At 46.1% G+C, this 27,721-nt stretch overlaps 2 protein-coding genes and 1 pseudogene across 8 annotated transcripts in view; 1 reads left to right on the top strand and 2 right to left on the bottom strand.

The window, feature by feature from the left end:
• LOC149347461 (uncharacterized) overlaps positions 1-27,721 on the bottom strand; it is a 283,383-nt gene that overhangs the window by 166,591 nt on the left and 89,071 nt on the right. The gene's annotated exons all lie outside the window — the stretch shown is intronic.
• On the top strand, positions 5,907-13,910 carry LOC149347465 (uncharacterized; annotated as a pseudogene).
• Positions 18,104-27,721, bottom strand: part of LOC149347464 (uncharacterized) — a 29,535-nt gene continuing 19,917 nt past the window's right edge. Inside the window, exons 7-10 of the mRNA XM_089587142.1 lie at positions 25,818-25,921; positions 23,712-23,792; positions 21,810-21,909; positions 18,104-18,583 (exon numbers count right to left, since the gene is read on the bottom strand). Of these exons, the coding sequence (XP_089443268.1) occupies positions 21,877-21,909; positions 23,712-23,792; positions 25,818-25,921 (218 nt within the window). The 3' untranslated portion in view covers positions 18,104-18,583; positions 21,810-21,876. The remainder of the gene's footprint in view (positions 18,584-21,809; positions 21,910-23,711; positions 23,793-25,817; positions 25,922-27,721) is intronic.

Here is a 27,721-nt window from a genome sequence, read left to right as displayed (position 1 = left end):
AGGTTGTTCTTTCCTTTGGCGCTACTTCGCTTGGACGGAGCAACAGGAGTGCGCGCTGTGCAGTTCAAAAATTTCTTTTAGAAACACAGCGCCTCCCATGCTAATATTAATTTTTTTATTTTTTTTTATTTTTTTTCTATTTGTTTTCATTTTTCTGATTATCAAACTTTTAATTTATTATTATTATTATTATATTTTCTGTCTCTCTTTCGGTCAATACAAAATTGAACCATTCCATACGTTGCATTCAAACTTGCACATAATGCCGTCCTCCCATCTTCGATCTCCCTGCTAACAGGTCCCCTTTAGTTGCGTCGTCCAATCTGTCAGCCTTTACCCTATTAATACTCCTTTTCCTCTAAAACTCTTAATCATTCCAACAGTTCACCGCCTGTGTCTTGGCCACTCCCCCGTAGTGGGTATGTGCCATTCTACTTGCGGCCAACCAACCAACCAACCAGGTGACATCTTGTGCATCGTGTGCCACGGCTGCACGGAGTCCTGCTGTTCCCTCTCCTCCCCGTTGGTGCTGCTCTGCCACGGACTGCCTCTGCGTCTTCTGACCCTCTTCAAATTTTGGAGAGGCCGTTCCGTGAGTGGGGGATTTGGCCAGGTCTTTCCCTCTTTGGATGTAGGTTCGAAGGCTTTGCAGGTTTTCCGCCATGGCTATGTCTTCCCCGGGCTCAGGCCCGGTAACCTGGTTCGTAAGTTTACCGGCTGAAAATCTGCCGCTAACATCTTTTAGTCAAAACGGTGTCCAGCTAATCCCTGTGGCGCTGGTCCCTGTAGGAGATGGTGTAATCAAAATAAAGAACTGTCGATTGATCCAGGAGCAGCTGAAGGCAGCCACCAGCCACAATCTTGAGATTTCGGAGGTGCGACCATTTGGCAAGAGAGGAATTCTATGCAAATCGGCTGACTTGGATTGCGTTGGCGATTTGCTGCAGTGCACCTCTTTCGCCTCACTACCGGTGAATGTATTCATTCCTGAGCAGCTAGCCTGCGTAAAGGGAATTATCCGCGGTGTGGATCCTTCCGCTACACCAGGGGAAATCCTTCCAGATTTTCACGACGCCGGTGTTGGCATCCTTTCAGTTTACCGCTGCAGCAGAGAGGCCGGAGGCTCTCGAACACCAACGGAGTCGGTTATTGCAACATTCGCAGGGTACTCTTGTCCGTCCGAGATCAAAGTTTGGCCTATTCTGTATCGTGTGGACCCACTGCAGCCCCGTCCTTTACAGTGCAAGAATTGCTGGCGGTTCGGTGACAGTGCCAAATCTTGCAAGTCCGCAACGCGCTGTCGCGTTTGTGGCGGTGATCATGCACACGACATTTGCACTTCTGAGTCGCTTAGCTGCTGCCTTTGCCGATCTGATCACACAGCTGACGACCCCACCTGCCCGAAGCGTGCCGATGAGCAGAACGTCTTGGACATTATTCAGCGTGACAGGTGCTCGCGCGCTGATGCATACGCCCTCAGTGCTCATCCGCAAGTATTGCCAGCACGATCACTGCTGATGTGGAGGCAGCCTTAACTAAGTCCGTTGTTGTTGCGGTGGAGAAGGCTGTTGCTGGCGTACTTAACCGCATGATCAGTACGTTCAGCGATGCCCTGTCCCAGGTCATTTCCGCGCAGGCTGCTTCATCGGCTTTAAGTAACCTCAACTCGTCTACCTGTCCTCCCTCCTCTGCCACTGCTGCTATTCAGTCCACCACTCCTTCTGCCTCCACGTCCGTGGGTGTAAATGGCTCTGACTAAGTCCCCCTCTCTAACGCTTATGAGTCAGATGTTGAAATGACTACTCACTCAGAAGCGTCGTGCTTCCTCTTCTCCTTCGAAATCTGACCACCATCATGGGAAGACTAAGAAAAGTTCGCCTAGAATTTCAAAGAAAACAGATGTGTTGAAAGAGGCTGTTGCGGCTACGTTTTTAAAGCAATAATCATGGCGGGAATATCTGTTCTCCAGTGGAATTGTTGCTCTATATCATCTTCTTTCCCAGATTTACAGCAGCTTATACTAAAACATACTTCAGACATTATTTTAAAACAGGAGGCGTGGCTCAATCCTAATCGCCCATTTGCAATTAAAAATTTCTGCGTTTTTAGAAATGATCACCCAAACGACAGGGGTGGGGGCTTACTAACATTGATTTCAACGAAACTGTATCATCGTGCTAAAGTGTCCCACAAAATTATGAGACCTGATTGTGAGATACTTGCCGTTGAAATCATTATTCCGCAGTGCGCCCCTGTCACGGTGGCAAATATCAACTTTCCCGCAGGAGTCCGTAGGACGGATGAGCTCGATGCGTTACTGCGCAACAGCAGACGAGTAGTTCTAGCTGGGGACTTCAATTCTCATCATGTAATTTGGGGTTTCAGATCAGACTTTAGCGGGAAATTACTTTGGTCTTGGATGTCAGCAAACGGCGTGTGCTGTTACAATAGTCGCGCCATAACTTACATGAGGGCTAATTCTCGATCAGCTATTGATTTAACGTTAGCAGTTAATGGTACAGCGGTATCTTCGTGGTGTACAGTTGACTGTGGTACGTCCAGTGACCACTCCCCAATCACTTTCAATATTGCGTGCAGTCCAGTCAGGGCGACTGGTTCGCCACAAAAATATATAAATACTACACTCTTCAAGAACCTCCTAGGTGAGGCCCTCTCGTCTGTTGCCCCCTCCGATAAATCTGACGGGGGCCCTCAAGTATTAAATTCTGTTAGACGCCTCTCGGCGAGCAGTCTTTACAGTCCGGTCAGGCGTTGAAAATAAGACTCCTTCCAGTTGGTGGAATGACGACTGCGAAAAAGCCTATCTTCAAAGGAAAGCTGCATGGAAGAGTCTAGCGCATAACCAGTTCCCAAAGAACTGGATAAATTAAAAATTCTTTGCAGCCTCTTTTAAAAGAACAATATGTAAGGCAATATCTAACAACAATACCCAAGATGATTACAATGCAAGCCTGAACACCTATATGTCTAACCCTGTCAACCGGAAGTCTCTCTATAGATTCACGGAACGTACTCATGTGCTGTCCTCTTCTGACATCTCTCAGTCCACATTATTGCCACCTCGGGACGAAAAAGATAAACTAGAGTCCATAGCTCAAAGCCTTGCTGTGCGTTTTCGTGCTCGCACTACCTTTCCATCAACCCCGTTTCATTTAGGTGGAGACTTCACTAAGGTATCTGTATCTGATTTAGCGTCTGTAGTTAATTGCCTGCAATCTGCTGCCCCTGGGATTGACGGAGTAACAGTTGGCATGCTTAAAATCCTAATGCAAGACTTTGCCCCGTACCTCTTGCAGATTGTGAACTGGTCTTTGGAAAAAGCCTGGATTCCACAGAATTGGAAAACAGCAAAAATTATTTTACTACTGAAAGAGCAGCGGAAGGGTTTTGATCTCGACAATATTCGGCCGATTGCTTTCACATCAAATTTGGTTAAGCTTGTAGAGCGGGTAGTCTTCAGCCGCCTCACGAGTCATATTCTGAGTTTTAAAGGTTTTAGCGACGCTCAGATTGGCTTCCGCCGGGGGTGTTCGATTTGGACCGCGCACATAGACTTGGAGAGCCGTATTAAGGTTGCTATGAGGCAAAATGAGGTATCAGCTCTGGTTACTTTAGATATTGCAACGGCTTACGACAGCGTTGAACACAGCATTTTGCTTCATAAACTGGCTAATGTACAACCTCCTTTGTACCTCTTTGCGTGGATAGGAGAGTTCTTAAAGAATAGAGCGTTCTTTTGTTCTAAGGGTACGTTAACTACTACAACATACGCCCAGTCTAGAGGTGTCCCACAAGGCTCCGTTCCTTCACCGTTATTGTTTAACATACTAATGCGGGATATTCCTATTCACCCAGCCGTCAAAGTTCATGTGTATGCGGATGATATTGCTTTTTTCGCTTCTGCCAAAGACATTCATATCCTGTACCAATTATTGCAAGAGTATTTAAATGCTCTGGAAGTTTGGCTAGACAGCATAAAGTTAACTTTAAATGTCAACAAGTGTGCCGTCCTTGTTTTCCCACAAGCAACCCCTCTTTACATCTCTCTGTCGTATCACTCTATCCTCATCCCGCAAGTTGATTAAACAAAATACTTGGGTATAATATATGACCCGCATTTAGACTGGCGGGCACACATCAGAAGCATTGCGCTTAAGGGTGAGCTTGCCCTCGGCCGGTTGGTGAGGATCAGCAACAAAAAATTCGGTACGCGCCGAGACACTCTACTACTTCTTTATAAGACCTATGTACGGCCAATCCTTGAATTCGGCTCCGTTCTCTTTCCTGGGTGCCCAAAGTACAAGCGTGAGCCCCTGTTTGTTATGGAGCGACGCGCTCTGCGCCTGTGGTTAGGTCTGCCTAAATCAGTAGCTAATGCTGTGTTGTACTTGGAGGCGCGGATACCTGATCTCAATTCCCGGTTTGAGCTTATCACTGTGGGGACATTTTTAAGGTCTTTGGAGCCTGTTCCTGGATTGGCTGACCCTACATTTACAACGAACCCAACTCTCTTCTTTGGTACTCCCTGGCCTCGGTATAAGCTCCCTCAGGTGGTGTTCACTAACTCCCTGCTGTCAAATATTTCTGTATCAATGAGATCTTTAGTACTAGTCAACCACAGGCGGGCTGACACGGCATTCTTCTTTGACAACACCCTCCCAAGGAATGCTAAGCACCTGCCCGCCAATATGTTAAATAGGCTCATAGAGGAGTACCTAGACAATTTTCCTAACCATATTGCCGTCTATACAGATGCCTCCCAGCAAAATGAAAAGGCCGCTATTGGTATTTACTCAAGGGCTCTTGATTGGAGCTATTCATTTCGGACCCCTGACTATAACCCTATTTTTGTGGCTGAGTTTTTGGCCATTGAGTTCGCCTTAATAAGGATTCCCTGCAGTATCACTCGGGTGCAGTATACTCTCAGACAACCTTTCTGTTTTGGCAGCGCTCGAAACTTCGAGTGATACTCCTATGAGCCGTTCCCTTCAATTTTTCATTCCTCCACATGTTACAGAAGTACGCTTTCACTGGGTCCCTGGGCACTGTGGCATTGTTTCTAATGAGAGGGCTGATTTTTTAGCAAAGTCTGTCCTTGATGATCCTATTGTCCCTTTCGTCCCAAATACTGTTTACTTGACTCTAGCACGGTTTCAGCGATTCCAGCGTTTCCACACCTTGAGCCATGAGCCTGTCCTCGCTGCAGCGGATTTTGAACACCTGGCATTTCCTTGAAGTGTGCGGATGTGCAGTTCGAGGCAATGTGAGGTGTCCATGGCCATTTTGCGCTGCAGGATACCGCGGCTAAATCTTTATTTATGCCGATCGGGGCTTTCGATATCCAACCTTTGTGCGTCTTGTGGCGAAATTGAGTCTATAGAACATTTTTTCCTCTCCTGCCGGCGGCTCGCTGCTCTCCGTAGAATTTACTTGGAGATCCCCCTCGCTCAGCTTGGGCTTCCTCTATCTATTCCGATTCTCTTATCATTCGGGGCAAGCGCAAAAGGGATATGCCCTGAAACCAGTGTTCGATTCTATTCACGATTATATAATTTTATCTGGTAGATTCCTCTGCTAGAATGTGAATTCACAACTTTTCTTTCTCCGTATTTTTTGTTTTGTACAAATTCTAGCTCTGCGTCCCAAAATTTTAAATTTACTCCATTCCCTGTACATGAGTGCGTTTGTATCCGCTATGCACCCTGGCCGATCCCCCTCCGTGGGTATGTGCCATTCAGCCTGAGGACGTCATCATCATCATCATCATCGCCGTTGGAGCAGCTGAAACTTACCGAACCTTCAAGCAACGTCTTGCAACGCTGCTCTTCAAGACGCGAATCCTCTTCTCCGTGCGTCTCTCGGCCCGCTGATTGCCTCGCGTAGAGATGGCACAGGTGTTCAGGCAAACTCGCCAGCCCTCCTTGGCATCGCTGAGGTAAGAGACCACCCACAGACTATTGCGGTTGCTGATGGAGGAACCGATAACGCCGAAATCAATGTCAAGTCAGCTGATGAGTTGGCGCCGAAATTAATATGAGGTTTGTACATGAATTGAAAAAAAATTGGTTTGAGGATAGATGGAAGACAGATTCAGCGTTTGTGTCCGTCTTCAACCCTTTCGTTCGGTTCGTTGCGCTACTAGTTACCGTTCATTGAACCTGAAGGTGTTTGAAAAGAACGGCGGTTATGATAGCGGATCTTTTGTACACACGACCATGCCTGCCATATTATGCATGGCAAAAGCCTGAGCGCCATTCTCGTTCCCCGAAAAAGAGGAGTGATGCCATTTTGGCACATAAAGATTCTGTACAAACTGTACCCGTCCCGTCACGTACAATGGTGGGTTTTAAAACGGTGCTGGCGTTATCACTCACGAGGGTTCCGTTGCACGGACAAGCGATCGCTGCTTAAATCGTCTTAGTGACACAAGCTCCACAGGGTATTGAAGCCTGTGGCTTGCAACTCACGAGAAGCCGGTCAGATTAGCAATACCGTGTGCCCTATACGGGCAGCCGTCGCGGCAACGAATGTTAGGGCAACTAGAATTCTGGTACCTGCTATGCGTACTGTTCTGCGCGAAAAAACCCGCGATTGCTTTTATTGAACTTAACGAATTACGTGTTTACAGCTTGGCTATATCCGCAATCCCACATCTGCTCATTGGTATTCGTTCGTCGACATATGGTGGGAGGTGCGCACCAGTGCAGACTCGTGTATACGCAGCTGCTCTACACCTTGGCTTATTGCGTGCTCCAGTGCTGCTCCGGACAGTGATTCCTACCAACTCTGTGCATTCAATCTGCTGACTCTGTTCGGGATGAAGATAGTGCAACTCAGGCTATGAGGGACGCCGTAGTGGAGGGCTCCGGAAGGCCCCGTGTACTGTGCACTGACATCGCACAGTACACGGGGCTCCAGAATTTCGCCTCCATCGAAATGCGACCGCCGCGGCCGGGATCGAAACCGCGTCTTTTGGACAAGCGCGGATATAGTTCCTATTTACAAAAGCTGAATTACAGCGTTTCTCGCCCTTTTTTGTTCATGGTTACTAATGTTGAAAACGTATCGCTAGACGTCGTAATGCCAATAGAATGCAAACATGTATCCTAAATTTATAATCGAAGCACAGGCAAAATGCCAAAATAAGCACGGTTTAGCATCAGTAATTTCATGTAACTCAAAATTAAGTAGCCTAAGCATTGTTTACCTTATTGATATTCACTTTTCTTTTGTACTTTAATAAATTCTATTATGGAGTGATGATGCTGACAACCTACGACTTCACCGGCGTGACTGTACATGAAAGCGTATAAACCTAAGGAACGGCATACAATATAAAGAAAAATGACCATACTTGTCGTTCTCCGCGCATTTTACTGTTAAATTATTCATAGAATTCTGTCATACTCAAACTCTCAAAGCCATGAGTGTTATCTTGACACCCGATTGTAGGGCATGGGTAATTTTTGGAAGGGTCTCGAAACATGTATTTCCTTTTTTATTAGCACGAATTATTTGTCTGTTCAGTGTAACTTAATTATAGTTGGATTAACAAATTGCATCCTAATACAATGACACGAATGTACATTCTGCAGATTATGACTAAGTGGGTTTCTTGTGTTTAAGTTGTCGATCATTTTCTCGAAGCGTCTCTTTATATCACGGCGTAATAAATATACGGTATTATGAAACATATATTATCTCTTATAATTACTCAGTGACGCTCACTTCACTGAAGCTACAACTTCAAAATGACAGCCTTTAAAAATGCGGTCATATGACTTGATGAGAGTAGGAGGTTTGCGGGGATAAGGTGCCCGCATTTGGCACAGGACTTGGAGTGGGCGTAGTTAGGTTAATGGTGACGGCGATGATGATTAAGAGAGAGCAAAGTGCGTGCGTATGTTTCAACATCTGAGATTTTTCTTGAAAACCCAAAGACAGAGTACCTCAGGAACCAGCCCTTGAATGGATTGTCCTTAAAAAAGCCAATCTTGTATCAGATGGGCATCGCTTACATCTGCCTTCTTGACCTCGCCCGTGTGCTGTGCGATGTCAGATCACATTAAAAAATCCAAGGGGGAAATGTGATGCGGCCCTCCGCAACGCCATCTATGACAGCCTGTGTGCAACTCTCGGAACTTTAAACGCCCGTACCATACCATACCATACCATACTATACCATACCATACCACAGAATACCATACCATACCATACCACACAATACCATACAATTCCATACCAAACTATGCAATCCCAGAGCATACCATAGCAATACGTTACCATACCGTACAACATATTACCATACTATACGATACCATACCACACGATACCATGCCAATCCGCACCATTGCTTTGTTTGGTGCCATGTATCAGCCGACTCGTATAGCTCTAAGCCGTCCCATCTTCTACTGTAATTCTGTTTCCCCCAGCGCTCCGCAGAACAAAATCTACCAGCCGCGGAATATCCAGCAGCCCATCCCGACAACGCAGTACCGTCATTAAATTTTGTCTGCGTTCGTCCTCCTCGGATTCATCATCGCGGCGTTGCTGATCTTCGTCCTAATGAGAACCACCGTACGGCATGTATTTCTACCTTATGAAATTCTTAAATGAATCTTTAGCCTCCATACTGAATAGGGTATCGAAAATTTAGTCTTTCACAATTCAATTCTCAAGGCAAACAAAAAACTGTGAACGAATGCCATATGTCCACTTTGCTCAAAGGAACATGCGGTCACAAAATGTGGAATTAAAGTTCTTCGGAAATGCATGGTCTGTTCTGAAAATAGTAGGACTCATTTTTTTTTAATAAAATGTATTCATGAGAGTAGTACAAACGATTAGAATTTTTCAAAGGAGCACCCTTCCGCTCCTACACGCTGCTGCCAATGAGTTTTCAAGTTTTCGTACGCCTCCAGGAACGCCTGGACCGGAATGCTGTTTAGCTCCCTCGTCACGGCCTGTTGAACCGCCTCTACCGATCCGTGATGTTTCCCCTTGAGCGTCGATTTTATTTTCGGCAACAGAAAAAAGCCTGGCGGTGCCAAGCTGGGGCTGTAGGGGCGCTGAGGCAGCGTTGCCGCCTTGTGCTGGGCAAAAAATCGGGGTCCTCATTCACATAATGAAGAAGATCCTGGCGGATCGCCTTCCGGTTGGCCTTTTGCTCCTCTGACAACACTCCCGGCACAAACTTCGCGCGCACTTTCCTCATGGCTAAGTTTTCTGTCACGATCTCAAAAACTTGGTTTTGAGGAAGGCTGAAGTCATCAGCAATCATTCTGATACTCATTCTACGATCACTGTTCAGTAAATGTTTCACACGCTACACATTTTCGTTGGTCTTGCTGGTCGAAAGGCGTCCGGAGCGGTCGACGTCTTCCACTCTTTCCTGACCTTCTCGGAACCACTTGTGTCACTCAAAAAACACCTGATCTACCCATGGCAGCGTCACCGTAGGCCTCCTTAATCATGTCGTGAGTCTCTTTCCCGTTTTGCCAAGATTTACACAAAATTTGATCGCGTATCGCTGATCCAGTAAACGCTCTATGATTCTGCGTGACGGGACGTTTCGACAGGGGTTCACAGTACAAGCGACCTGCTCTATTCAACGCCCGAAAGCCGACTGCCGATTTCCCCCAGCATTCCAAATATCCCCTTCAATGATCCCGCACGCGCAGACCGCCTCTCGTCCGCCCGTTCGCCCAGGAAAAAACCAGTCCTACTACCTTCAGAACAGACCCTGTATGTTCTTATTTGAAGTGAATTACTAAACGCTTTCGCCGCTGGAATTAGCCTGCATGTTTATATTGGAAAACTAGTGGCGATCCTAGTCCTAAATTCTTTTGATGCGATAGGATTCTCGTAGTATTCTTGGTTTTACAGATAGCTGCCTGTGGATTTCAGCTACAACCGCGTAGTAGCGTAGGAGTAGTGATTATTGGCTTAAAACTCCTCCTGGTTTCAAGCAGCCCCTGCGTATGGCGTTTTTGTTTTTATGCCATGAATACAGAGCGATGGCTGAAACTTGTAACAGCTCTCCTAACTTCGGGTGAGCGAAGTGGAAAAAACTACTCGATCCTTGAAAGAGGCGAGTAATCACGATGATTTTTCGCGTTGATTCTCGCTTTCTCGCGGGCTGAATTAGAAGCAAAGGAGGGATCACATATGAGCAGGCTAAAGGAATTATATCGAATGCTTTAGTCAACAAACACGACTGCCTCTAATTTTCCAATGTAAAAATACAAGGTAGAAATAGTACGCAAGAGCAATGTCAAATAAATTTATTAGTTTAGACATTGACAATGAAAACTGTCATTCGAATATGTGCCCGCCTGGTTACCTAACTATATTCGTAAGCCCCTTCTGTGCAGCGCTCAATGCTTATAAACACTGTGCTCGAAGTGTAATCTACTCAAGTCATGCGGCGCCGAAACCAAACCACGCGTTGTGCTTGACAGAGAAAGACAAAAGTACACGTCGCGTCCTCTGCGGTACTGCAAAACTATGGTGGCACAAAAAAATGGCAAAAAAAGGTGTCCCGGCCCTGCGGTACTAATTATGAAACCGCTAAACGGGGGGGGGGGGGGGGGGGGGCACGAAGTGGCAGGGACAAGTAAGCCGTAATGAGTATCAGTTTACCGATGTGATTTGTGGGAGTTTAACATCCCAAAGCGACTGCGGCTATGAGGGACGCCGTAGTGAAGGGCTCCGGAAATATCGACTACCTGTGGTTCTTTAATGTGCACTGACATCGCACAGTACACGGGCCTCTAGAATGTCGCCTCCATGGAAATTCAACCGCCGCGGCTGGGATTCGAACCCGCGTGTTTCGGGTCAGCTAGCGCGGCGGCTTTGACACCCAAAACCTCCCGTCATGCTTCCGTAGAAGTATTCCTTAGGAACATATTTCCGCAGTAAAAGTGCGCTTCGTGAACGCCTCGAGGCTTGTACGTCCTGTAGTCTTTCTTGGGAAGTAGTTTAAACTGTCGTATTTCTCACCAGCCAAGTGGAGAGGACGTGAAGGACAGTGCCCAGAAAGAAGAATTCGGCCTTCCTGAGCAAAGAGCTCCCGACACTGTTGAAACGGTAAGCCACCTTATGTTAAGGGTATGTGCTCTTGATATAGACACTAGAGCGCCAGGTTATAACTACAAAAAGCATAGAGCAAGCAAACAATTGCCACATTGCGCTTTTAGGAATATTACAGACACTAATTCAGCTAATAAAGTCTATACGGGCTACATAATTTTATTCGTTTCAATTTGGTTTCATGGAGTTTAACATCTCAAATCGACACATGTTATGAGGGACGCCACAGTGAAGAGCACCGGATAATTTCGACCACCTTCGGTTGGTAATTGTGCACTGCCATGGCACAGTACACGGGCTTCAAGCATTTTGCATGCATCGAAATGCGCCCGCCGCGGCCGTGATCGAACACGCGTCTTTCGGGTCCGCGGTCGAGCACCATAAACTCTGAGCAACCGCGCAGGCAGAATTTTATTTTCGTGAAGTCAATACTGAAGAAAATGATGAGAGTCGCTCCTTCAGGGAAAACTTACCAACAAATTATTGGAAAAAAGCGAACAAGAAATAGGCCGCGCACACCTGCTCCCAGGTAGCTTTTTCGTGTCCTTGTATAACTGCGCTGTTTTTAAAGGGGTTATCCGTTACCTTACAGGAAAAATTTGGACCCTAGAAGTATCCTTGCGCTGAAAGGAGAAGAGCAAACTGTTCAGGGTTCAGGTGCACCCCATTCGTGCAATTTTCAGTATTGCGAAATATGTGTTTAGGAATGCTACGAACATTAATTGGGAATATGAAGATTAGCCTCTGATTGGCCATTTTTGTTGAGCGACGTTTACTTGGGAAAAACGTGTGTAATCACTAGCGGTACAAAAAGGGGCAAATCAGTTTGCATCGACCTCATATTGCAAGCATTAGAGGGACACTTAACATCCACCTCAAGGAAATGACACGATAGCGTTAATCAGTTATGGCCCATAAATGCGGAATTAGTCATTTTCGACTTTGGTGTATGGAGTTTAACGTTCTAAAGCGACTCAGGCTATGAGAGACGCCGTAGTGAAGGGCTACGGAAATTTCGACCACCCGGGGTTCTTTAACATGTACACAAATCGCAGAGTACACGGGTCTCTAGAATTTCGCCTCCATGAAAATTCAACCGCCGCGGCCGGAATCGAACCCGCGTCTTTCGGTTCAGCAGTCGAGCACCATAACCTCTGAGCTACCGCGGTGGGTGTTTACATTCATGTTTATAGTTAATGGGGGTGTAACCTCCCAAAGCAACTCAGGCTATGACGGATGTCGTAGTGAACGGCTCCGGAAATATCGACCCCCTGGGGTCTTTACCGTGCACTGACATCGCACAGTACACGGGTCTCTAGAATTTCGCCTCCATTGAAATTCGGCCGTCGTGACCAGGATCGAACCCACGTCTTTCGGGCCAGCAGCCAAGCGCCCTAACCACAGAGCCACCGCGGCGGGTATTTACATTCAGGTTTATAGTTAATGGGGGTGTAACGTCCCAAAGCAACTCAGGCTGTGAGGGACGCCGTAGTGAAGGGCTCCGAAAATTTCGACCACCTGGGGTTCTTTACTGTGCACTGACATCGCACAGTACACGGGTCTCTAGAATTTCGCCTCCATTGAAATTCGGCCGTCGTGACCAGGATCGAACCCACGTCTTTCGGACCAGCAGCCAAGCGCCCTAACCACAGAGCCACCGCGGCGGGTATTTACATTCAGGTTTATAGTTAATGGGGGTGTAACGTCCCAAAGCAACTCAGGCTGTGAGGGACGCCATAGTGAAGGGCTCCGAAAATTTCGACCACCTGGGGCTCTTTACTGTGCACTGACATCGCACAGTACACGGGTCTCAAGAATTTCGCCTCCATCGAAATTCGGCCGCCGCGGCTGGGATCGAACCCGCGTCTTTCGGGCCAGCAGCGAAGCGCCGTAACCACTGAGCGACCGCAGCGGGGCTGAGCTTTACATTTATATGTCCCTGGCAATCCTCATACCATACCTTGCGCAATTGTACAACGGTTGAGTGATGCGCCACTGCCCTGCAATGGCAGGTACTACCACCGGAGGTCTTGTGCGAACCAAGTTGCTCTTCGCGAGCAACTTCCCGCGGTTAAGCATTAATTTAACTTCCACCTGACATAAGCTGCGATGTGCTCTGGACCGCCTGGACCCTCGCCCTTTCACAGAGGCCAAGATCCTCGGTCCGTGGCCACAACAGTCAACTGCCATCAAGGCTTACAAGGCACTCTTTCGCTTTTTAGAGAGACTGCCCTGATTGACAGACTGTGATTATTTCCCGTTACTTCTCTCTTTCCTCTTTAATTCCCCTCATCCCCTTCCCCTGTGCAGGGTAGCCAACCGGAATACTTTCTGGTTAACATCCCTGCATTTCCATCTCTCTCTCGATATATCTATATCTTAACTGCCACCTGGCACTGTGGTTAGTTTTCCCACAATCTGGTGGGTAGCTAGAACCGCCCACCTGAATTGCTTCTCCGGGGGCGGTTATCTGGGCCACCCTATGCCACTTGATTTATCGCTCAGAACGCCGAATAGCGCCGATGCCGGATTTTCTGCGTAACGAGGTGTTTAACGCTCTCGCGTTAAAAGCAAACCATTGAAGCGGAATTCGCACTGGATACTATGCCCCGCAGACATCAACCGGAAAGACGCCGAAAGCCCGGGCAGCCTCTGGACGTTCGCCGACGGCCAGAAAACCAACAACTGACATGGATACAACTGAAGCGCCGCCTGACACAACGAGGGAAGAGATGAAGGTGCCAACGAGGCAGATGCGCAAATCTTTGAAGGGCCACGCTGTACGGCGGGGAGAATGATGGACAAATCTGTTAGTTGTGTTTTTATTTAAATACAAGACCTTAATTACGCTGCTAACAAAGAAAAACCTCAAAGTCTACGGAATTTTATGTCAAAAAACGTGTAGTTCGTAATTAAAATATTTCTGAGGGCGACTTGGCTCACAAAAAACTTAACGGTACAAATAAACGAGGACAATAAATGGGCAGCACACGAAGTCATGCGGATGCATTTTTCGTTTCCTATAATATTTTTACTTGAGTTTCTAATAGCCATGAAAAGCAAATAAGACAGGACAAATTATTTCACGGTGATCTTAAAACAGTCCTATTCTTTCCAAGCAGCCGCCGTTATAGCCCTTGAATTTTTCACATCCTTTTCGCCGAGTTGAATTTGAAGTCCCGGCAGAGTCATCGGTTATGTTCCATTCCTGTTACTTGTAGAGCGAATATCTATTATTCCTTTTCGATTTCGGGCAGCATTGCACCAACTCGTGTTTGTTGCTTGATCCTCCCTGCTCAGTTTGTGTCTGTCTAAATTACACTAATCTTTCTGGTGAGAGCGCACTTCCACCGTCCTTAAGCTTTAAGGTAACATTTTATTGATGGCTAAGTTAGGGCCATAGAGATACTTTTCCATTAAGCGGGCAAGAGCCAGGCGAGTCGAGTCGAAAAACGTAACTTATTTTAGCGGGTAGCTTTCCTGAAGCGTCGGGTGGGGTCCACAGTCTAGGATTCCCACTGCTTGTGCTCTGTAACTAGTCCGGTCTGTCAGTAGGGGCTCGTTTTCCGGAATCGAGCTGGTCAGTGTCGCAACCCATGCTTTGAGATGGGGTTGAAGTGTGGAGGGCAGGTCTGAATGTCAGGACAGGTCTAGGCGCTGTGGCAGGGGCTTTTTGCATTCTATACGTACATGTGTCCTAAACTATTTCGATTATTTTGGTTAAATTGCGAATTCTATATTGTTTATAGCACAACATGAACTGTTTTCTGCGTTTTTTTTAAAAAAGCGGTGGCAATTTGATCACAGATGTAGTCTTAAGAAGAATCCAGGTATTTCCTTACCGGCACTTTCACTTCTCCTCTTGAATTACTTCGTATTGTTTCGCAAATATGCATACTCGTTCATGTCAAAGTGCATGTTCTATGAGTGAATTAAAGGAGTTTAAATGAACATGGGTAAATTTGTTCTCTTTGATGCATAGAAGAAAGCTGCACAACACTATAATAAAAGGAAAAGTGCCAATAAAGGAAGCCAGTATACATATCTGATGTTGTTTTCGACTCTGTTACTGTCGTTGTTGGTCACTGTTGTTGTTGTTTTTTACTCTCGTTGTGAAATCTGAAGATGTCACGGCCCTCATTTCTAGACATTTGCAGAGGACCAGAGACGAATTATCAGTCACCTAAACTGGCTATCTCTTCCTTGTGTGGAACTTTTTACGTGTATAACGCATGAGCATGAAACCGTCTGTGCACCTAAATCCGAGTGGACCATAGAAGAAGGAGCCACGGGGTGCAATCACTGCTCTGGCAGCCATATAGGGCAGATAAGGCCAGCTGCTATTTCCTAACGAAGTCTCTGTGGCATGGAAATTGAAAGGAGAGTGACGACGAAGTTGCTTCTAGTTGAATTGAGTGTCAACAGCCGGAGGAGCTGCATGCAGGGCCCGTATTACGGAACTTTGTCAAAAATCTGTCAAAAGTTATTGACAGTGACGTCAAAATTACGAAACGATGTGACGTCGACGCTTGACGCAAAAATGACGCAACGAGGAATCAGCCAATTACAGCAGAGCAGCGATCAGAAGCATTTGCCTGCACGACGATGGACCGTCTGCTAAATTTTTGCTAAAAGAGTAAAGAAATGCCGAGCGATAAAAATAATAATTATTTTATTTTGCCAGAAAATGTTTAAAGCTCAAAAATATCAAGAAAAACAAGAAGCGCAAGAAGTTACGCAGTTAAATTTCCTGGTGGGTAACTTTTGCTGCCGCGGGAGTGCGCAGACGGCGGTAAAACGTCGACAAGCCGCTTTGCACGAAAACAGCTGTTCCACGCCTTGATATTGTTTTCTTACGTGGCGACGAAAATCGAGGTACTGTGCGGTTGTTCTAAGTGCGGAAAAATCGTCGAAGCCAACTTGTTAAGGTCTGTGTTGTTTGGCTCTTACGATCAATGATAAAAGTGTCAAAGCGTGAAGCGTTGTATGTGATGTGTGGTCGTCTGTTTCTTTTCCCTCGACCAGTAAACAGAAGACGACCACGAAGTGCGATTTACAGGGGAAAATAAAGTTCTTTGCCAGCATAAGCATGTTTTATTTGTATGTAGCTGTGGCACAGAGGTGTCGTCGGCTGCCGAAGCTTGCATGAAAGCCGCCGGTCGCAAATAACCGCTGTGCACACAGCACCCGCCGCTGCACCGACAGCGCACTCGCACGCAAACCTCCCAATTCATCGGCGAGTTCGTCGCACAGCCACACCGCAGTCTGCCTCTCCAGTCGAAAAAGGCGTCGGAACAGCTCGTCCGGCAAGTCAAACGCGTCTTCGTGCGCCCTCCTTCGCCGTTGCTCGCGTCGCCGCAGCCGCCTCAGCCACATACGACGCGGCTGCCGCCGCCGCCATTTTCTGTCAAAAACGGAACGGTCCAATTTTGACCGCCTCGAAGCCGTAAAAAAAAAAAACGTCAAAATGCGCCTGCGTAATTAGGTGTGCAACGTCACCACTTCTGTCATGTCCATGACGTAAACGCCAGCCACCCATGACGCAAGAAAGCAACATGGCCGCCGGCCACGGCCGACCAATAGGAGCGCGGCTACGGCGGGGCTTTTTGACGAGTTTTTGACGAGTTTTTGACGAGTTTTTGATTTGACAGTTCCGTAATACGGCCCCAGCATGGCGACTTCACTAACGAAGCGCGCTGCTCACGTAGTTGTATGTAGACTACGCATGCAATCCGCATGAAGGGGTGACAGACGTCTTTGGTGTCTGGTGTTCGGGTCGGGCTTTAATCTGAGGGAAACCTGAGGGAATCCTGACGGAGGACCTTCTCTCCGAGTGGTGAAGCTGTCAGTCGTTTTAGGCGCTGACGCCCAGGTGCCCTTTTCTAGGAAGTATGACGCGATCAGTGATTCTATCGCGCCGTTCGTGGTCGAGATGTGCTGTGTTTAGCTTTTTTGGCTGCATGTTTGCAGCGTCGGTTGTGTTGAACGAGAGAGATCATCAGCCTGACAACGGCCATTACAGGGCAAAGGGCTCTGCCATGTCTCTCCAATTAACTGGACTGCATTCATTTTGCATATCAGTCTTCAACCAGATGAAACACGATCACGCATATTTCCCTGGAACGCTAGCTTTAATTAAACAGCGTATAATTTTTGAAATAAAAAGTTAGACTGCCGGAAAGCCTAACAGAAAGATGGAGAAAAAATTACAATAAAATCAGGTAGTGGAGGCATTTACATTTGCAAGTGATTTCACGCGTGTAATTCTATATGGACAAACTGCATTGTATTCTTATTCAATAAGAAAACAACATTGTACCAAGATTTACATATCAATCAGCTGATTTTTTATGAGCCACATTATTTGTAACTTCAATTCTGAATGTTTCTCTGAGCACTCCATATCGGCTAGTTTTATCTCGCTGTGCACTATGTCTTCGGAAAGCAGGGCGCTGGAGAAAGCTTAGGCACAGAGAAATATCATGAAGGGCCCTTCGCGCTTTTTCCACGAACAGGGGAAGGTTTTGTAGGGAGCGGCTCGACCCAAAATTAAGGTTTTTCAGCGCAGTCAGTTTGTGCAGTTGATGAAATGTCCACCCCCTGGCGGTTCAGTTCTGCGACATCATATAGGTGAGAAGGAACTGGATCATAAACGCTGAAAAAGAACCCTCTGAAGGACGAATTTCACCATACTAACGTTAAGGCTGCTTTACTTCCAACAAGTTCGCTTTAATTTTTCAAATCAACTGCACATATCAGCGTCATACTAAAATATGCTTCGGCGTCGGAAAAGAAATCATATAATGTGCTAAAGAAAACAAGAAAACTAAAGAAATAAGAGGTACAAGGAGTGGCATGAACCAGAATAGTAGTAAACAGCAAACATTCGACGTTGCTTTGAGAACACATTTTCTTATGTGACACTGCGACGACAAAGTTTGCTATCTAATGTGTGAATGATGGGAAAGTAAATCACTCGGTGAAAAGCAGGTGCAGGTAGCGTTCTTCAAATTCCTTCGAGAACTTTTGAGTATGTTTTATTGCAGAGGATATATTGTTCAACATGTATTGGAACGTTGGTGGCGCCGTGCATCATCCGGGCGCACGGCAGCTGACCTTCGCCGACCCAGCGTGTGTGCAGCCCCGTGAGCGTCCAACAACATGTCCATCGGTTGTTCGTCACGGTCCGCAATGCAGCGGAAGGCGGCGTCCAGCATCCGGAACAGGTCGAGGCCGTCAGAACGGCGGTGGCCAGTGTCACCCTGCGCTTCATCAGCGGGTGGTGGAACTCGGCTGTCGGCCGAGTCCGGCGCTTGGTTCTGGGCGCGATTGAGCGTCATCCCACCGTTGCCACCGAAATGTTTCGGAGAAAAACACAGGTCACTGGGGAGAAGACCTCCGGCAGGGGGCGATTCTTTCTGTTCCTTCTGCCTCGCACTCTCTGGTGCCTCTCCGCCTGCTGTGCCGCCCGCTCCACATGAAAAGGGGAAAACGAAACAATAACTATAAACTACAGACATCTTCCTCACAACTGTCTTGTGGAAATCGGTGTAACACATCATTTACATGAATTTTTTACCCACATCTAATAAGACAAGTTTTTTTGCCAAAAGCTACATGCCTTCAGAACGGCATTCTCCTGCGATACGCGAATGATAGAACTTGCTCACAAATTTTCCCTCTCAGTTAACAATGGTAACCATGTTGACTGTACACTCTTGGACTTCCAAGAGCCTTTGATTCGGTCGCACAAAAGATTTTGGTGGTGAAGTTGCCTACCTTCAAAATTCTACCTGCCCTGTTGAAATGGCTCCAAGCGTATCTTTTCGGTAGAAAGCAACGCGTTATTCTAGAAAGAGTGAAAATGTCCCCCGGCAAACAGTTCTGTGCCCTCTTCTATTCTTGAGACTAGACAGTGTTATAGTTAAGTAGCTAGTCGGGTGAGATCATACGCTGACTGTGGCATTTACCGTGCTGTCACGTGTGTGGCACCTGTAGATTGCAACGTGGCCTAACCTAAGTCTTAACATGCACACGACATTACATTTTTCAGAACTTTTGCAAATCTGCTCTAATTTACAGAAAGGTGACCTTCAACTACCCAATACTTTCTACTGACGCAAACGTACCATTTGTCAAGAATTACTGCTTATGTGCAGCCCTCACGAACAATCTTTATTGTAACGATCAGCTTAAGCATATTGCTGGTAATGTTAGTCGTCTTTGAAACTGTTAAAACGCATTTTCGAACAGGTATCGGCTTGATTGAAGAAAACTCTCCTCTACACAAACGTGTGTCTCAAGCTAGAATATGGTTGTGAGACTTCGGATCCCGACACAGAAGCACTTAATAGCTTGAAGGGATTAATTAAGGAGGCTGCGACACGGTTCGTGCTCTCAAACTATGACTTTACAAATGATCCTCTCAGATGTGGGAAAGTGTATGGTGGCCTGCCTTACAAACAGATGCAAGTATCTATGGCTGGAGCTGTTTCACAATGTTATAGGCACGAGATGATTTACAAAAGATATATACATATGAAACGTCGCCAGCTCTATACCATCTTGTTTCTGTGAAAGTGAGGATATATTTAAAACTTCTACTTTTTTTTCTAAAACAAAACAGTGCCTGATTGGAATGAACTGCAGAAGAGGTGTCAGCCGTGCCATCTTTTCAAAAGAGTATGCCTTGAATTTTCTTGCGATAACTGTTTTTCTGCGCGTTTATCTTGTTGTGAAATTTCTGAATACACAGTTCACATTTTACGAATGAAATCGTGTTTGCGTCATATGCACTTTATAGTTCTTACATATGAATGCGTCATTGTCTTCTTTGTTTGATATAGTGTGCCTTTTGTATAACCAGTTTTTCTGCCATATAGTACATGTTTTCTTGTTCTGTGTGTTGCCCAGGATATCGATACGGGGCTTTTTATTTTTACGATGGCTTGCTTTGTCTTTCCCCTCTTTTAGCTCTCATTTCGTTTTCAAATTGGAAGTAGTTTTTTTACGTTTCATTCTCTTTTTTACAGTATGTTATCTCTATGACAAGGTAAATTTCCTCTTGTATCCTTCTTACAAAAAGGCCATCAACGGGTGCGGCAGGAATCGGAATAAACAAAGTTAAAAAAACAAATATGTGTGAGATATATTGCCGCTCTAAGGCCCGACGAGCCCTGAAGAAAACTTTTTGCACTTCGAAACCTGGCATCAAAATCGGTTTGGTTTGGTTTATGGGGTATAACATCTCAAAGCGATTCAGTCTATGAGAGACGCCGTAGTGGAGGGCTCTGGAAGTTTCGACCACATGGGGTTCTTTAACGTGCACAGACAATGCACAGTACAAGGGCCTCTAAATTATTGCTTCCATCGAAAATACTTTAGGCATGCCTCCAAACAAATCAGTAAAATAGCCACTACTATTCTCTGTGAGAAGAGCCCTTCTATCCTGTTTTACCGAACGCATTGCTTTAAACAGAAATAAACTCAATTTGAATTTGATCGTCGAATAGGTCATATGGGACTCTGATCCGAAAAGTCGCTCACAAGGCATCCTAGTGTGCTGAAGGCTGTGACGCTGTCTCGAGTGTGGCAGGCTTCGATGGTTCTGTGATGTGCACACTTCTCGTCCATCCAATCCGCTCCGCGGGCAGACTTCAGAAACTTCATGTTTAATATTTCTGCATAGTTAGGTGGAGGCTGCTTACCACTAAGTCTTTCTGACAGGTATTCGACTATCAATAAACGCGGGAACTACAACCCGCCTGTATGGACTATGCCGGTGGAGTAAGAGCTTTTGAATTGTGTCCGCAAATCTGTGTGAGGTATGGCTGTGGGATATCCGTACGCGAGCGCTTTGCCTGGGCAATGAAGGAAATAGTTGATGTTAGTATCCGCATATCCCTACTAGTGGATGAGGCGATGGCCATTTTATTTGCTCAGCACACTGACTGCCTGCTACGCAGGCCTGAAATTCCGTTGTATTTTCGCTAACCATTAATGCACTGCTGACACGACAAATGCGAATATGAGCGCCGTAGTGGTGGTAACCGCTAAGCCACTGTTGAAAATTGGAGCGTTAGATACCAACAGCATTATCCACTAGGCGCTACGTTCCTCGAGAGGTGTACGCCAGCATTTTAGGTGCAGCAGTTTAACAAAAAAGGGTCTTGCATGTCAGGTGTTTCATTTTTACAACGCTTGCTTCTTCGATTTATGCATGGGGCAAAAAGCAACGTTGGGAGTAAGCCTTTCGCTTTTGTACTCTCCTGCGGAAAATACGGAAATTACTTTTCCTTCTTCACAGCAGAAATTTCCGTGGAAGCCTAACCAAAAATATTCTCAAGATATACCAATCGAAAGACCGAAGTCATGCGTGAACACTTAATGTAATGGGCTATACTCAATAATATTACAGCACTTCAATAACAATGAAGAGTAGTAAAACCCTGTTTATCTGTAGAAATAATATCAGTGCCCTTTATGCATTGTCTGAAAAGTTCGTTCGAAGGAAACAGCGTCCCGACAAGCAAGGAGCTGCCAGGCGGAATGAGTGAGGTTCTCCGGAAATGAGCCAGAATGGCGCTCTCACATTTCAGAAATATTTGCGCCAGTTATTTATTCTGAATTAAAGAAATTTGACTCTCGATCCTCCCTGCAACCAATCCAAGGCAGCTGCTGTACAAAACACTACTCACCAGCTGACCAGATTGTGGAACTGGCTCGCTGTACGGGGCCGGCACTGTACCCGTCGCGGAAAAGCCATCAGGGTGCCTGCGACGAAACCCCGGGTGCTGCCTGCGAAAAAAACAAGGTGGAGTTTTAGGATTAGAGGCAGTACTGCAGTCACGCTGAATCGTAAGTTCGTCCGCTTTCACGCGTTTTCGAAATAAGAAAGGAAACCCATCTGATTGCTTGTTTACCTGTGGGTATACAAAGTCGCGAGATCCAAGAGTACAGAAATGCTGCGCCCGCAGTTATGACACTAACCTCTGGGTACTATCCTAACCACTGACCCGTTACAGGGATTTCGTCACCAGAACAGGATGTAGATCGACACAGCGCCCAACGTATGGGCTGGGGAATCACACCACTCCAGATTCATGTGAGCGGTCAGCGTACCTCTCTCTACTACGCACTTGTCTCTAATACGCAATGGCCAGTGTGATGTCAGTCTGAAGCAATGCGAACAACAATGTCTACAAGAGGTAATATTCAAAGCTGACCTTTAATCCCTAGTCAGTGGCCTCTAGTTAGCTTAGACGCAATTTTTCTTCCCCTAACAGTTTGCTTGCAGTCACCATCATCATCATCATCAGTCTGACTACGCCCACTGCAGGGTACAAGCCTCTCCCATGTCTACAATTAACCCTGTCCTTCGCCATCCGTGGCCACCATATTCCCGGAAATTTACTAATATCCTTAATACATAAATTTCCTACAGCGGCTCATCCCCCCTCCTCTCCTCCCTCTGTGTTCCCTACTATGAGAATACAATACTTCAATACTTGAGTTTTTAGTTCCTGCAGTAGCCGATTATTAAACGCCACTTGTTCCAACAAGCTATTACGGCAGCCGGCAACACCCGGGCGTCGCATTCTTTATGAATGAACTGGCCACCTCTCACAAACACTTAATCGCGCCATCCTCAACTTTGTCATGCAGCTGCGTGAATTGCAAACCTGAACTTTAGCCAGAGATGTCTCCCCTTTCACTCAGGCCATGCCAACCCGCGATGAAGTAATAGAGAAGCCCACCAAGCTCCTTGCAGACAAAGCGACACTGACAGCCCGAAGCTGGTTGACACATCCGAAATGCCAGAGCTACCGTGCGAAGTTAAGGCATACAATCATTTGCAAGACGAAGCATAAATGTGCCGAATAGCGTCATTTGTCTGCGTTTAAGCATTGTAGACGAGTAGTCTAACTGCCACTAGTTGAGATTTTTTCAAAATATTCTCAGGATACAACGATAACACGCAGACAATTATACATGGAATGTACGTTGATACATTTTGCGCACTGTAGCCTCGAAAATCTTTTAAAAAAAACTTGCAATTTCAGTGGTGCCAACATGTTCTATCGAAATTCGCATGGTTATTTTGTATGCAGGTTGCGTTACTCTGAATTTATTGGGCGGTAGGGCGCAGCCGCTGCAGGTAGAAAATGAATGAATAAAATTAAAAATATTACGGCGCAATGATGACAACGCAGGAAAGAAAAAGGCAACGCATGCACACACTGCGAATTGTTTATTGGAAGAAAATGAAGATATTTATAAGCCTTGCTCAGCATGTAACAATGCCCTATCGCTCTCAGCCCAGCCAGTAACAAATAATCGGCAAATGACAAGGCTAAATACAATCCCCATAGCGCTTCTTCAAGCCTGCACTTATAGCACTAGGGTTTAACAAAGGTTAGAAAATAAAAAAAATTAGCAGTAGCAGTGCCAATCAGTCGTAGCAGAAGCAGTGTCAGGTTGTAAGCAAAAGCAGTCAATACCTTAATAGCTAAGCGGAGATAGGTAGACTAGCTTTGAACATTAAAAGCTTCATTGCAAGACAAAAGCAAAACAAGAGAAGTGCAAAAGCATCCACCTACTCTGAAAAAAGCCTGCTTCTTGACATCTTCAGCATCTTTCCCACTTGTACCCAAGCGCCTTTCAGGGTTTTTCCGCAGCAACTGTAAGTGAACAATAGAGAGATTTAGTATAGCGAGCTTTGCATGTAAAATAACTACATATTAGACGTGCAAACAACGAAGCAACATAAAAAGTCACAACAACACCGCCTAGGTTTAGGCATCGGACTCGCAAACAGGGAAGAAGGAATTTTTGCGGTACAAGTCTACATGAAAAAGTTTCCACTTTTTACTTGTTACTGGCTGGACTAAGAGCCATAGAGCCTTGTTACTTGATGAGTGAGGTTATAGATGTGCCCCTTCCAATAAACAGTTGGTACTGTTCATATGTGCTGTCTTTTTCTTGTGTTGGCGTGGTTGCGCTGCAGTATTTTCAAGCATACACCAACTCGCCCCAGAGCCCGGAAATCTGTAGAGCCTGCGACGGGTGAAATCTCACTCATCGCTGTTGAGTTACGTCACGTTTGATGCTTGCGCAGACAGATGACACAAGTGGGCGATTTGCACGAACACTGAACTTTGTCCTGATGATGATGATGGTGAATTTTTATCTCGCAAGGGCATCTGTGGCCGAAGAGCGCCATGGCACAAGGTTTTTTTTTCTACTCAAGGTTGGGTCACAGACCGTGTTCCCAGGCATTCCCCCCTAAAAGTGCTGAGCACCACACAGGGGAAAACTTGTAGCCATTGTATCGGCGGTGGGCACACGGAGGCACTGGGGATCGAACCCCGCACCTCCGACCTGTGACGCCGATGCCCAAACAACTAGGCCGCAGTGGCGGTCTTGAAATTTGTCATCGGCACGGCTCATAAGCACAGCGGCTCACGAAAATGGTGACTGATCGCAAACTGGACCAAACTCAGCCCGACAATCTTTGCCGAACTCTCAGAAATAAAGCTAATGCAAAAGTGAAGGTGACGGTCTCCACTGGGTATTCCCCGACAGCATTCTAAGCGTCTTTTCAGGTAAGAAGCTAGCTCTTGAGTGTCCAATGACATGTACTTGAGACACTTCGTGTTTTATAGCTCAGCGTAGCAGCTGCGCCTGCACCCCTCATATCTACTAAGACTTTCTGGTACGCTGCGAAGCTGTCCGCCTAGTAGCACCATAATTTCTCCTCCATCCAGCGCAACCGATGCTTTGCAGTGAACCCGCCGGCATCGGCTATGGCGGTGGTGTAACAGCTTTCGAATAGTATCCAGAAGTTTGTGTAAGATATGGCTGCGAGAAATTCGTAGGAGATTTCTTTTGCCTGGGCAAGGAACGAAATAATTGATGCGAGTTTCCGCATATCGTAATCAGTGGCAGAGGCGACGGCCATTTTATTTGCTCAGTACGCTGACTGCTTGCTTCGCAGGCCTGAAATTCTGATGTATTTTCGCTAACCATTCAGGCGGTGCTGACAGGAAACATGCGAATGTAGGTGTCGTGGCGGTCACAACCGCGCAACCATGGTTGAAAAGAGGCGCGCTATGTACCAACAGCACTATCCACTAGTCGTCACGCTCATCCAGAGGTGTACGCCAGCATTACTTTAAAGTAATGTCATGCAAGTCAGGTGTTCTATTTTCATAACGCTTTGTGCTTTGATTTATGGGTCAAAGCTGCATTAAGAAAAAGACGCGGTGATGTTACCCTTCCTAAAATACAAATATCCTTCTTTCCTCTTAGACCAGAAATTTCCGCGGAAGACTAACCGGAAATATTCCCAGAATATATCAATCAAAAATCCAAACAAAGTCAAGGTGGAACCTTCAGTGTATTGTACAAAACTCAATAAGCTTGTACCACATCACAAACAATGAAAAAGGATAAAGCAATGTTATCTGTTGAAATAATATCAGTTCTTTTAGACATTGCCAGAAAACTTAGTTAAAAGGGTTCAGCATCACGGTAAGCGAGAAGCGCGCAGATGGAACGAGGTAGCTTCGTCAGAAATGAGCCACAACAGCACCCTCACACGTAGGAAATACTGACACCATACACTTATTCGGAAATACAGAAATTTGATTCTCGAACCTCCCTGCACCCGATATAAGGCGGCTGATATACCAAAAACTACTTACCCGCGGACTGGATTGTGGAACTGGGGCGCTGTAGGGCACCGGTCCGCATGCATCGCTTAAAGCCATCAAAGTGCCTGCGACAAGACCCGCCAAACGGATGCGGCCTGCGAAAACACAAGGTGGACTTTGAGTATTACAGGCACCTCGGCTCCTCTACTGCAATCACGATGATTCGTAATTTCGTGCTCATTCACGCACTTTCGAAATAAGAAAGGACACCAATCTCATTGCTTGTTTACCTTTCGATATACGGTGTGGCTGGATCCAAGTCTGCCGTTGGGCAGTTGCGACACCAACCCCTGGGATAACAGCTTAACCACCTACCAGGCGTGGGGTTTCCGTGGCCAGAACAAGCGCTAGACCGACATCGCACGCAACCTACCGGATGGGGAATTACCCCACTCCCGATTCATTTGAGCGGTCAGCATACCTCTCCCTGCAATGGACCGGTCTCTGTAATACGCGCTGGTTGGTGTTATGTCAGTCTGAAGCTGAGCGAACGAAAATGTCGTCAAATAATATTAGTCAGAGGTGACTTTTCCAGTTCTCTGATCATTGGTCTCCAGGTGGATTAGACGCAATTATTCTTTCACTAACCGCTTGGGCGCAATGTCCCCGAGGTGTAAGAAACAGCGCTTTTTATCTTGAGGAGCAGTGCAATCAATCTCTGCTGTACTTTCCGGCGGCGTACCAATCCTCTAAGGGGCGTCTTGGACATTGTATGGCGATGGTATCTCCTCTGTCCTCCTGACGTAGTTATTTGAAACCACTTTCCCCTCCCCCGTGTTTTTTACTTTCAAAATACAATATTTCAGTTTTCAGTTCCCTGGACGACCTACTTATTCATCGCCCTTTGTTTCAGGAAGCTGTCACGGCAGCCGGCAAAACCCGGGCGTCGCATTTTCTCTGACTGAAGTGGGAGCACGTAATCGCACCATCCTCAACTGTCTATCATGCAGCTCTCTGAACGACAATCTTGAACTTTAGTTTAGAATGGCTCCCCTTTCACTCACGCCATACCGACTAGAGATGCAGCAGTACAAGCGCAACGCCAAGCTTAGGGCAAATAAGGTGACATCTACAGCTCGAGAGTGGGTTGCCACATCTGAAACGCCAGAGGTAACCTGCGAAGGTAAAGCGTACTATCAGTTGCGTTACAAATCATAATGCTCCAAATAGCACCATTTGTTTTCGTTTAACCATTGTAGACCATTTGTCCAGCGGCCGCTGGTTGTATTTTTTCCAATATATCCTCGCGATACAAAGGGAAACATCTAACTTGCCCACGAATGTCTAGGTCACCAAACAAATGTGTGATAGAAGCTTTAAGTCTAAAAGATTCGGCAGTAAAAAATGTACGCACTGACACGCGGATACAATCAAACACGGAAAGTATTTTTGTATAATGTGCACATAGAAGCCTAGAAAATCTGGGAAAAAAATTTCTGCAGTTGCCAGCACGTTCTGTAGAAATTCGCGTGGTTATTTTGCATGCTTGGTACGTTTCATTGAATTTTCGGGGCGAAATGGTGCAGCCGCTTGGGGTCGAGATGCAATGACTGAAAATACTGCGGCGCAACGACGATGACGAGAAAGAAAAAACCAACACATGCGCAAAGTACGAACTTCTTATAGGAATAAAAGGGACAGGTTTATAAGCCACACTCACAATGTAACAACGCTCTATCGCTCTCAGCACAGTCATTAGGAAGTAATCTGGAAATGAAAAGGCCAAATTCAAATCCCAGAACGCTTTTTCTACCCTGCACTTAAAGCACTAGTTTATAGCGTACGTTAGAAAAGAAAAAAAAAGATAAGCAATAGTTGTATCAGTAAAATAAAAAATTACCGACGATTACGTTACTTCGTAATGCGAAATTTGAGCGCAGCAAATAAGCTGCTTC

The sequence above is a fragment of the Amblyomma mixtum genome, chromosome 4, assembly GCF_055824585.1.
Source record: "Amblyomma mixtum isolate Tamu chromosome 4, ASM5582458v1, whole genome shotgun sequence".
NCBI lineage: Eukaryota > Metazoa > Arthropoda > Arachnida > Ixodida > Ixodidae > Amblyomma > Amblyomma mixtum.
This window is presented reverse-complemented; position numbering and strand designations above follow the sequence as displayed.